The sequence below is a fragment of the Aethina tumida genome, chromosome 2 (assembly GCF_024364675.1).
Source record: "Aethina tumida isolate Nest 87 chromosome 2, icAetTumi1.1, whole genome shotgun sequence".
Lineage (NCBI taxonomy): Eukaryota > Metazoa > Arthropoda > Insecta > Coleoptera > Nitidulidae > Aethina > Aethina tumida.
The window spans coordinates 17917138-17930914 of NC_065436.1; the positions used below are offsets into that span (position 1 = coordinate 17917138).

A 13777-nucleotide genomic window follows, 5' to 3' on the forward strand; every position below is an offset into this window, starting at 1 on the left:
GGTGTTATTATATATTAAATAATAAAAAATACTGAATTAAAAAAATATAATATATTTATATTAAATATACATATAAATTTTCTGTAGTAACATTATTTTATGAATTTGTGGCGCCTCTGAATGTGGACATTCCAAAAATCTCAGGAATCCCAATCTCGGCGTCGCAATGGTCAGGTCATCTTTACAAACATTTGCTACATTGTAAAACTTAACTACCTGGCAATGCATTTATGACGGTCGTTTATTTAAAAAATTGATTTTATTAAAAAGATTCTAACTGTTGAGCCGTAGATCATCCATGTAAAACGTAAAATTGCTAACACATGTGATTAGATCATTAATTTATTTCTAATAGGTACGGAAGAAGCTGGAAAAATTAGAATTCAATTAGAAAAACACAGTCTTATCGTTTAAATGATGAAACGTTGTAATTAATGCCTATCAACTTACAAACATGCATTTTAAATAAATTATGAGCTTCAAAGTTGACATTTAATAATGAGTTTAGTCGGGGTGGCGCCGAATACATACAGAAAACAAATGTCTAGCCTAGAAAATATCAAAAACACAGTTTTCTTGTGGTTCGATTAACCACCCAACAACCATTAAAAAACATCACAAAAGTGATACCCTTTGACCCACAGCCAAATGTATCATAAATTTTATTTTAGGGTTTTTTTGGTGCCAGTATTGATTTTACGAGTCTGATGGCATGTAACGTGTTGATGTTTATTGATTGATAACACGATGATTAGTAATATGGAAAGTAATAAAATAGCCATAAAATATATGTAGATTGAATTGGTTTTGTAATTTTTACTGAGAAAATAATAATTCTACTGACGTTAATTGATTGGTTGTAAACAAAATTAAATTGCTGGATCTGAAATATCACAATTCATGAATTATGAATAGTTGTTAAGCTTTATTTAATTTAAGATTAATGGAGGTAATAGACAGACACATATATTAGGAAGTGGCAAACTTGTTGTTAACACATTAAAAATAATATTAAAATAGTTATTATTTGTAATACTTCAAAATAACATTAACAATTTGTGACTGACTTGATTCGTAATAATTTAAATTTATAAAATAATAAAATTTGTGCTTCATTGAAGTTTATTTAACCATTATTTTCTTCCGGAAAATATTTGAAAAATGCCTTCATAAATTTTAAATTTATTTATTTTTTTTTAGAAAATACGATGGTATTTGAAATTATTTTAAGTTGACACACAAACTATTCCAAGCTCCCAATATATGGTCGTGTTAATATATTAGACATTAAAATACTTGCCTACAGTAAATACTCGACATACCTCGTGATTATCAATGATTTACATGTGTGTTTACGTATATCTGTCTAAATACCAAATATTTTATGCCAACAATTTATAAATGCCTCCACAGCTTCCATCTGTACCAACAGGCAATTAATCTGTATGAATGAACACGGTGATGGCGCTTATATTTATGTTTTGTATTCGCGATGTCTTCATCAGGTTTATTTTTATAATGTAATATAATGAAATTATATACATAAATAAATAAACTTTTCCCAAAACAAACACTACTAATAACAAGATTAAAGGTTTTTGAAAAAAATAACTAATATCATTTTTTAAATTAAATAAGTAGATACATTAGATACAAATTTAGATAGTATGATGTGTATCTCATAAATATAAATAAAATGTATCCGAAAAATAATTGAAAAATGAGGATTTAAGAATTTCAAAAAAAAAAAAATAAAATCTTTATCAACATCAAAAATAGTTTCTTATAATAAGGGTAACGAAATAATTGATAATTTCACCATTTAAATTAAAATATTAAGTATGTGAGCTATAACTTTAGTTTATAATTATGAACAGTTTAATAAAAAAACAAATATTTTTAGACAAAAAGATTTATTTCTTTCATTTTTCCGTAAATATGGTTTAAATAAAATACGTATGGAAAAGAGTTTAGTTAAAATTTCGAATTAGAAACTATTAACAATTTTTTATTATACCAAAGTTATAAAGTTATTAAGGTAAGAACACTTTTACTTAGGTTCTTTCTTCATCAAGTTTTGATTTAGTTTTTCAAGACAATATGAATTTTATATATATACACGACAAAATGTAAAAATTTAAAACTAATTTGTAACACTAAACAAAATCTAATATATTTAATTAAATTTAATCATAATGAAAAAAATAAATAACTGATAAAATCATCTTTTAAACTAAACATTTTGATAAATTTAATTTAAACTTTCGAGAAATATATTTCTTCTAATACTTAATGAATTCTAATCTGTAGAGTAATTTAATTGTAAATAATTAGCTAATAAATATAATGTTAGTAAAATAAAAACACTTATACTTTGATTTAATAATCCAAGAAAATGTAAATTTCACACATGATAAATTTTAAAATAATTTTTTAGAATAAATGTAATTTAATATATTTAATTATACTTTCTAATTAATGAAAAAACAAAGTAACTGATAATTTTATCTTTTAAATTAAAATATTAAATACATTAGGTATAAATTTAGTGTATAATTATAAAGAAGAGTTTAAAAAACATATTTTTAGATAAAATGATTTATTTCTTTTAATTTTCTTGTTTCTCGTACAGTTTAATTAAAATTTCTAAGAAATTCCTATAAAAAAACAAACTCATTTGTTCAATTTTAACAGTTATTATTATTATTATACCAAAGTTACAAAGTTATTAAGAACACTTTTACTTAAGTTTCTTCTTCATCAAGTTTATTGTACCTATAAATATTTTATTATTTGATTTAGTTTTTCAGTTTTTGGACGAAATAAAATCATATATAATTAAATTTAATCATCAAAGAAAAAAATAAATAACTGATAATACCATCTTTTAAAGAAAATAATTATATAAATTTAGGTTGTAATTATGAAGAATAATTTAAGGAAAAATAATAAAAATTTTTAGATAAATTGATTTCTTTCTTTTAAGAACTTTATTGTTTCTCGAAATATAATTCAAATAAAATATGTATAAAAAATAGTTCAATCAAATTTTTGAATGAACAATTAAAGATTTCTCATAAAAAATAAAATCATTTATTCAATTTTAGCAACAATTATTATTATATTAAGAAGAATACTTATATTTACATTTACATCTTCATCAAGCTTGTCGTACCTACAAATATTTTTATTTGATTCAATATATCAAACGAATGTAAATTTTATGTGGGGGCATAACAACATTGTAAAAATATATTTTTAGAATAAACGAAATTCAGTATATTTAATCATACCACATACAATAGGTAATAACTAGAAATAAACAGTGAAGACAATTTACCAATAAAATATATTTTTTTTATTGTACAGTTTAGATATAACAAAGCAAGATAATATTATAATTTACATTTCTTTCATATAGAAATTTATATATTTATTGAATAAATCAAATTATATTTTATATAATAAAACAAAATTAAAAATAATGGTTTTGAAGTATAAAAAAAAATTATAAACATTTGAGAAATATATTAATTAATTAATTAATTCTAATCTGTAGAGTAATTTAATGGTAAATAATTAGCTAAATTCGTTCCTTCTTCAACAAGCTTATATTTTATTATTTGATTTAATGTTCCAAGAAAACGTAAATTTCACACATGATAAATTGTAACAATAATTTCTTAAAATAAAGGTAATTCAGTACATTTAATTATATTTTATCATGAAATAAATTACATATTTGAACATAACCTAATATTAATAATTAATTTAATATTATCAAATATGCATTCCAATATTTAATATCATGATTACATTAATTGTATATACAAAACCGAAGTGAATTAATTGAATATTGGTGTTACTCGAATTGAATCCAGAAACTTGATTTTTTTTAAATTATAACACCAATTTTAATATTTAGTAGTCAATAATATGACAGAAAGAAAGTTCAAACCTGAAAAGATTATATGTTATTGTCATACCAAAATAATATTTGGTAATTTCTTGGCAGAGCACTTAATGTGTTTAAAAACTGGAGTCTGACGTTTAAACTGTCATAGTCCCATATAAGATTAATTGAGAATCATTATACACTCATTACTCATTGAAATTGGTAATACACGAGTTTGATTAAGTGACCAAAAATTTAGAAGAGAAAATAATACTTTTAAAAATATAAATAAATTGATGTGTATTATATAATAGAACAAAGAATCGCAAACACCGCATAGCAAGGTGAGTTCTAAGTGGGGCGCCTCCGCCAAATTTTGAACATAAATAAAATACAAAATAAATTTTTAAAGTAGTTGTGTCAGTAACAACGAGAAACTCAAGATTCAAGGTAAAATATTTAATTTAAGAGTTATAGAATGTGGTAATTACCTAGTACCTAATTTGCACATCAGAAATTATATATTTGCATTGATCCCGACAACACGATAATACCTATTAATTAGAGCAAATGGCGAAATTAAAGGTTCTGTTCGCGTTTCCGGATGAGAGCGTCCGAATCGAGTGAAAATGAACGAGGACGCACCGTGCGTTCATTAGTCACGTCATTAGCGTCGGATTATTCCGATGCAATCAGAAGTGCATTGGAAACAGTGGTCCAGAGATAGGGATCGTAATTAAAATTGTCCGTTTGACGGGCGTGATGGAGTGACGGACATAGATGAGTGATTTGTGGCCAGAACATACCCCGTGGACACCAATAGAGATATATGGCTGGCAGTGGCGCCTCGGTCTTACCGTACAGCCTCAGTGCCCGTCGTACGCACATCCACACGCCGCGTTCCAGCTAAGAAAATTTAGGCGGCACGACATACTCAGTTACCAACAGACCAGCGCGCACTTCATGTTGATTTATACCTTCTTCGCCGCTCATTAACACTTCCGGTTTATACATTTTAGGTTTTGCCTTTTTACTTTTTCGCTACTTGACGATTTGACCGAATATAAAAGCAAGTTGTGTGTTTCAAATGTGGTTAAACGATCGCGACACCTAACAAGTGACACAGTGTTTTCGAATTTTGATGGTACCGAAGAGGTCCTACACCATGGCTGAATCGGCGCTTCTTCTGACCATCGTCGGACTGACCGTAAGCAACTGCCCCATGTGGAGGGAAGTTTCGCCTTGCACCTGTAAAATGGAATCGCGGAATGTTATCGGCATTACGTGCATGAAGAGCACCAGTTACGATCAGGTGGCTAATAAACTGAGTGGACATTTCACACCCCACAATCGAGTGTATCTGAAGCTGGCCCATTCGAATCTCAACGACTTGAATTTTAGGACTTTTAAAGAGTTAAACATGACCATCGAACATCTTAGGCTGGAACACGATGTTATCGGGTATGTTTAAAACTCACAGATTTAATTAATTTTATAATTAACTTAATTAATAATTATCAATTCATTCATTTTTATTTTTTGCATATAATAATATTATTAATATAAATTTATATTTTTATTATTTTATCAACTTTTTCAAAAAAAATTTCAAAATATTATCGACTCATTGATATTATTTATGTACTTTTATTAGTTTAATTTTAATATTAAATTTAATTATGAAAACAATTTATTTTTTTTTAATAAAATCAAAATTTCACATAAGTATTAAAATGTAAAAAATATTTATTGATCATACTGCAAGGTTAAAAAACAAAATTTTATTATAAACTACTCTATGAATTATGTATTTATAAAACACATTCATAAAATTAAATTAATTAATTAATTAATTAAAATTATGAAAATTCAAAATTCCTAATAAATAATTGAATCAAAATTAATGACATATTTCATTTATTTAAATATTATTTGTTTTTATTACTAACCAAACATAAAACTAAGAAGTCATCAATTTGATCTAAACAATTATTGCTGAATATGCAACTTTACAAAGAATTTATAAATATATTTATCGTCATTTATTTTTAACTTGACTAATAAATCCAAGTGACTGAATAAACTAAAAATTAATATCTCATAATTAAATTAATTAACCAGATATTTTAATATGAAGTGTCAACCTTTGAATCGGTGCTCTAATTTTAAATCATAAATCAACGTAAAATATTTGATTGAAATTAATTAATTATGCAATATGATGGAGCAAATTGTTGGTTGAATTATTTACAAATTTATTATCACACAAAAAGAATGTGTCGGACAATAAATTTTGATGTGTTCCTGAAGTAATTTAGTTTATATTTAAAATACAGATAATACGGTTTAAATACATATTTATTTTACTGAAACATACATTGGAATTTGACTGTCTACAAATGCGATAATCATTCATTCTGGCGCTATTTTCTTCGACGGTTCATATCGCCTTAACAGTAATATAATGTCAATAAATATTCTTTAAATGATTAAAAAGTGATTTCCCCCATGTCTGTGCAATTTTACTCCACTGTTTACTGAAATTAATTCCAAGAATACATTTTGCTATCTCTTATAAATCAAATAGACGACGAGTTGTAATGTTATAATTGAAATACGGGAAGGTCGTGGGTTATCCTCATTCTGACAGTCATTTGTCAGCCTATCGATTTATCATTTAGCTCCGTAATTAATTAATATTTTACAATTATACGCACTATTTGTACAGGGTGTTTAATATTGTGACCTTAGTGCCTTGACACACACACATTAATAATATGGAACAAGAAATAATGCATAATATTTCAGTTGTCGTATTTTTAAAAAGCGTGTTTACATAAAATTCTGGCAATGTCGTTCGTAAATGTTTGGTAAATTAAGAAATTACTATATAAATTACTTTAAAACGATAATTACGCCGTTATGTCTTACTTCCTTTTGTTCGAGAAAACAACAAACTGTTCGTGCGTCCACTTAATTCATATAATGGGGTAACAACATTTCAATTTTGGATTATGTACCACAATTTATGATTTTTTGAATTGTTTACCATTCAGTTAATTCGATTCGAATCATTGTTATTTATTATTGATCTTAAATTTAGTATTTTAAAAAAAACTATTTCACAATAATGTTACCATACACATAGTACAAATATTAAGTTTATTGTTACATAGATATATTTATTGTAATATTTTTTGTTAATTTTATTGTTAATGACATATGTACAATGTATAAACAATTACAATTATCTAAAGTAAATATAATCACTTACATATAATTAATAAATACTGTAGATGAAACCCAAATATATTTTTAGTGTAAATTTATGTATAAAAATCAACAAAGTTGAAATAAAAACAATTATATATTCCCCTAACTAAACTATTCAAAATTAAATATAATTTGAAAAATATATACAGGGTGATTCGTTAGAAGATTTTGGAAATTGAATAAATAATTTTTTAATATTCAATTTAATTATGTTAAAACATACAGGGTGTTAGTGAAATGACTACCGAAAATTTAACGTTTTAAACTCGTTAAAAACAATAACTTTCTCAAATAAATGTTTTTCGAAAATTTATATTATGGATTTAATTTTTTTTTGTTTTTCGAAATTAAATATAATTTGAAAAATATATACAGGGTGAAGATTATGGAGAATGAATGAAAGATTTTTTAATATTCAATTTAATTATGTTAAAACATACAGGGTGTTAGTGAAATGACTACCGAAAATTTAACGTTTTAAACTCGTTAAAAACAATAACTTTCTCAAATAAATGTTTTTCGAAAATTTATATTATGGATTTAATTTTTTTTTGTTTTTCGAAATTAAATATAATTTGAAAAATATATACAGGGTGAAGATTATGGAGAATGAATGAAAGATTTTTTAATATTCAATTTAATTATGTTAAAATATACAGGGTGTTAGTGAAATGAATTAACCACGGTTTAAACTCGTTAAAAGCACTAACTTTCTCAAATAATTTTTTTCGAAAAATCCATATTTTGGATTTATTTTTTTTTATTTTTCACTACACGTCACTGGAGTATAAGCCGAAAAATTACAGTTATAAATGATTTATTATTTATTTGTTAACAAATATTTGAAGATATCATATTTCTGCATCCTTCTCGACTTCAAATTGATTTGACACTTGATTCTCAGTGTCGTATTTTTGCACACTTTTTTAGTTATACTCCAGTGGCGGGTAGTGAAAAAAAAAAATTAAAAGCAAAATCCAAAATATGTTTTTTTCGAAAAAAATGTATTGGAAAATTTATTATATTTATATTTTTTCAGATGTACAAAATCAAACATAAATAACGAACACTCTGTATAAAATTGAGGAATACTAATGATGGCTTATTATAGGGTTGTCATTGGTTAACGTATATGCCAAAAATGAGCTTTCCAGCATCAAAATTGATGGCTGTAGACATTTTCTCAATAATATATGAAAAAATTAATAATCCAAATACCACTGTGTATATATATTTTTGTAAATAAATTTTGGAATTAAAAATTCAAAAATATACAGGGCGTTCCAATGAAAATATTAAAGATGTTGTCATTTCGATAACGGAAATAAATTTTATTTAAAATATATTACAAAAGTAGTTTAAAAGTTATAATTGCTATAAAAATTTCAAATCAATACCTTTTTTGTTTTCCATAAGCTAATGAATACTTAATTAATTTACTTTTAATACTTAAAATCTGAAGAATAAATTCTATTCCATCACATTTTAAGTATTTTACTTTTAGTTTCTTTCAAATGCAATCTAAATTTTATTTTTATTATCTCATGTCACACATATATTTAAGATCTTCATCAATCAACGTACATTTATTATTAATATTGAATTAGTAAAGTAATCTAGTAACCAAGTGCTATTTCGTATCTTATCACATTTATATTTGTTTTATTTTTAATAATATTGACCTATTTCCTTTTTTCAAAATAAATTGCATGCTTTTGATAATTATTATTTTTGCCAAATAATATGTTTTTAAAATTATTTACACAAATATTATTTCGTCCTTCTGGGCTTATAACATCTTTATGCTCAGCAATTTTTATATCTCGCATTTCTTGGGAACGTTTAAAAATTTAGTCGATGCATTAAAACATCCGTCACATGAGTGTAACATAATATACTTTAAATAAATCACCAAACAGATTTAGGAATGTGGCAAATAAAATTCTGAGAAGCAGCAATAATTTTATAATAAAAAATTATAATAATAATTAACTGAATATAAGATTAATTTAATTTGAAAGGTATTTATAAATAAAATTATGGGTTTTATCATTATTATTATTCAAAATAACCACTTGTATCTCAGCTCAAGAATAGAGATTTAAATTGACTCATCAAAGCTTGTGAAGTTTGGATCATTGTAAATAAAATTATTGAGTGTTATTACAAACAAATCATACATTATTAATCCTTATTTTGAAAATAATTATGGTACCTAGGTAGTTGTGGTGCCAAGAACCCACGGAGGAGTTGTCCAAATCAATGGTTTATGATTTAAGAAAACAATCAAAATATTAAATTAGGTTAATCGTCGTATCCGGGTAATTGATACCCATCGTTGAAATCACCGACGCACCGACCGCTTCATTGGACCGGCACCAAGCATCGGTCGCGGAATTTTCTGCAGGCCGTGATCCGATGTGACACCAGGCGGCATGCACTGGAGCTTTCTGTCTAGGCACGCACGCGAGCTTTATTTATCGCCGACTATCTCGTACCATCGTAAACACATAAATTACTACTTGTACGTACCACGCTGTCACTTAATTGATTTGTATGGGAGATTAAATCGGAACAGTCATGAACAATTGGACGACGTTACACAACCAGTACTCTCCTCAACTTTTCACAGATATTCATTATTCTTATGTTAATTAAATCTCTTCAGTTTTAGTCTATAAAAGTTTAATTGTAACGACTTGCGAACAGAATGATTTTGATTAAAGATGTGAAGACTCGAATGTTTATAATTAATAAGTTCATATAGTACACCGAAACTTAATTAGTTCATTTACTTCCCCATCTCTATCACATTATTATTTCCGTATTTGTTGAATGTTTAAACAGACTTTCGTCACTGCATAATTGGTTTGTAAATATTAAAATCACGTGAATTGTTACATGAAAGTTATCACTATTTTATTATTTATAGTTGTTGCATTAATATGCATATGAAAAAAAAAATTGCATTCAACGGAAAACATAAATTTTAGGGAGTTAAAAGATCATCGATTAAATAAATGGTTTCAAAGTTAACAAATGTAAAATTATCAATGTCTTGGTGATAAGCCAAACGTGTTTAACCAATCAACACCGAGGGAGGAGATTACAAAGTATGTTTACTCCATAAAATCATATTTGGACTCTTACAAAATGGAGGTCACAATATCTATTTTTTATATCGCCTTCGTGGTATTAGTTTATTTAATTCCAGATTCTTCTTTTACTAGTTTTATATTATTTTTATTATTCGTTAATAACAATATACACTAAGTAGAACATTTTTAATTGCAATTGATAGGTCGATATCAGAATTGCATTGGAATGTTGAACGTTCATCATCTCGATAAACCGAAGGCGGAAGTCTGGACTGCTAATTGTTCCGGACACAACCTTAATCAGCTACTAACGTTGGTTGTATACCAATTAAAAAACGGTCACCTATTGAGCATTGGCGCCACGGAATAAGGCGCCGTTGGATTCGTTGATCTCACTTAATAAAATAAATCCTACGGTTGAATTCTAGTTCAGCTGGTTATTAATTTATTGATCGACGGATTACTCATTCCATTGATTATGGAAAATTATTAGGCATATACTTGAGTAAATCATTTAAACACACCCCATTTTATTGAGGAATATTTCACTAAATATTTGTTTATATTGTATATAATAATTATTTGCTTTCTCTTTTTCAGGCTACCAATGAATGAAGAGTCATTCGACGGCTTATCTTCCGTTAAACTTTTTAGTCTGAGCGACAGTATTTTAAATGATGTACCTGAAAAGATATTGAAGAAAATGCCAAATATAGGGACACTAACATTAGATAGGACGCATATTCACTCAATTCAGTCCTCAAATTTCAAGGTACTTAACCATCACGAATTTCTAAATAAATTCCTGACTAATAAACGTTGTATTATGTTTCAGGATCTACATCACTTGACGGCATTATTGTTGGGAGGAAATCAAATTTCCAGAATAGACAAGGATTCCATTCCGGCAACTATTTCGAAATTGCATCTCGGCAGAAACCAATTGAGACACTTAAACGGCACATTATCAGATTTAACCGATTTGTGTTGGTTATTTGTTAACGCTAATAAGCTGGACAGTTTAGAAAATGAACTACCAAGAGTTGCGCCCAACTTTAGGTTCCTTCTTGCATCTAATAATAACTTGGAAAAATTACCTCAGCAATTGAAAACGTTTCCTAATTTGGAATCGCTGTTCTTTGCCAGCAATCGTCTCACATCATTAGATGGTGCATTATCAAAATCAAGGAAGTTGGTTCGAGTGTTTTTGGCCGATAATCGTATTAACACGGTAAGGATCTTAACTCCACATACCACCAACTTTTAATCATATTAAAATTTACATTAAAATACATATTTATTATGTTACAGATTACTGAGGACGATTTTGCTGAAACAGAAATGTTGGAAAGTATTATATTGAGTAACAACCAGTTGACAACTCTTAATAATTCCTTGACAAATTTGAAAAAACTGAAGTATCTTAACATTACTTATAACCTACTGACTGAATTCTCGTTCCAAGATATTGTGGGTTTAGAACTTGACACCATTGACTTATCTCACAACAAGATTTCCAAACTCATTGGACCTGCAGCAGTAAGTAAAATTATTTTGTTTAGATTTTCAGAAGTTTGAATAATTCTCAGTCGTTTCAGAATTTGGTTGAATGGAATATTAAACTGTTAGAATTAAAACTGGACCATAACGTTTTGGAAAGTTTAAATGGAGCTCTATCTGGACTACCATTATTGAGAAAATTGGGATTAAGTTATAACCGATTAAAGATGATTTCTCCGGATGATCTTATCGGCTTGGATTGTCTAACAGTGTTAGATTTGTCGCACAATCAGTTAACGACTTTAGAAGAAATGAGTAAGGTAATAACCAAATAATTATGTCTACTCTTTGGTAGTCAATTAAATATATCTTTTCTGTGATTCCAGACTTTCCTGCCGAAATTATCTCAACTAATAGCCACTCACAATAACTTGACGGTGTTGGAGAGAGACTTCCATGGATTACCTGTTTTATGTAAAGCTGACTTTGAACATAATCAGATTATCTCTCTTGGTCGTGATTTGGTGGCTAAAACTCGATGCCAATTCGAAAATAACAACGTTCCCGAAGGCACTTGGGACACACTAATAATGAACTTACATGGTACGCATTGAACTAATTTTACAATGGTTAAGTATTATTGATTCCATATTCGATATTTATTTTCAGATAATCCAATTATATGCGATGCTGCACTTCCCGAAATTAAGTCGCTTATGGAAATAAATCATACTCAAATTGTTGGAGAATCCAAATCGTGCACGACATGGAACGAACAACCAACTACAATCCAACCAAATTCTCTCATGGATTACACAACAGTTGAGAGCGAAACTACTCGAGTCCCTTCATTTCCAGCTTCAGCTTTTGACGCTAAACCATTACCATTACTGAACGGACCCATCCTACAGAAGTCTAACAACTTGCCTTACGCAACGGATGTTCAAGTGGAATTAAGAAGAAACGAACAATATACGGTTGAAAACGCCCAACAAACAACCAATAACTACATACCTGAGGTGCCATTAGCTCACCAAAATACTAACATTGAGTTTCCAGCTACTGTAAACGAGGCACCCACCACCAAAATTAACCTTTCTGAAATGATAATTCCCACTGATGAAATTCGAAATATTAATATTCCGATTGAACAACCACCCCCCGCAATTGAACTTATTTCAGCGAGTCAGAAAAAGCAATCCGAATCTGAAATCGAATCGACATTACCTGTAGTTGAACAGCAGCTAAATGAATCACTTATGGTGGAGTTAACAACGCTACCGCCCAAACACTTTCCGGAAGATACTCGAAAACCGTGAGACACACCATTTTAGTTTATTTAAAATTTGAGAGATATTCTTGATGTAGTTGCAGTTGGTAAATTATTACTAGTCATTAAATACATTTAATTAATGTATAATACATTGTTAAATATGGAGAAGTATTTTTGTTAGTTAACTTTAGGATTTTAGGGCAGTAAGCATAGTTTATATTATTTAATCAGGCTCAGTCTATAATTACTTAGTTTGTGATAATGTTTTTATATGACAAATATTTTGACTAAGTGCCATAAAATTATTAGATTTAGAATTATTACTAAACAGTTGAATTAGGAAAAATTGTAAACTTTATCTTAAAAATTAATGTTACTGATCTTAATAAGACATTTTAGGAAATAGTACATATATGATTGTATTTATATTTCTAGATTAAAAATAAAATATAACTAAAATATCTTGTTTCAATATTATGTTTGTGTTCCTATCCAGTAATAAATAAATATTTATTTCATTTAATATAATTTTCATATTACATTTTAACATTTTGTATGAAGGTGATCAAAATTTGGGAACAGGTAGGACATGTACATAAATAAAAAAGAAAATGTAAATAATTTATTACTTTTCCCCCAAAAAAATACAGCCCCACAATTTTAAATTTCAACAATTTTTTTCGTTTTCTGTAATATTTAGTTCAAACTGTTATTCAATTTGGTATGTATTTTCAATAA

At 27.3% G+C, this 13777-nt stretch overlaps 1 protein-coding gene across 2 annotated transcripts; it reads left to right on the forward strand.

The window, feature by feature from the left end:
* The first annotated feature begins 4676 nt into the window (after positions 1-4676).
* Positions 4677-13498, forward strand: LOC109601660 (insulin-like growth factor-binding protein complex acid labile subunit). 2 transcript variants are annotated; one of them, XM_020017923.2, is made up of 7 exons: positions 4677-5356; positions 10867-11038; positions 11102-11497; positions 11578-11805; positions 11856-12086; positions 12153-12369; positions 12436-13498. In XM_020017923.2, exons 1-7 carry the CDS (start codon positions 5037-5039, stop codon positions 13083-13085), a joined length of 2214 nt encoding a protein of 737 aa, XP_019873482.2. In that variant the 5' UTR covers positions 4677-5036; the 3' UTR covers positions 13086-13498. The 2 variants fall into 2 exon arrangements, with proteins under 2 accessions (XP_019873482.2, XP_019873483.2); XM_020017924.2 differs by having other exon boundaries at positions 4681-5356; positions 11865-12086.
* Positions 13499-13777: the final 279 nt, after the last annotated feature.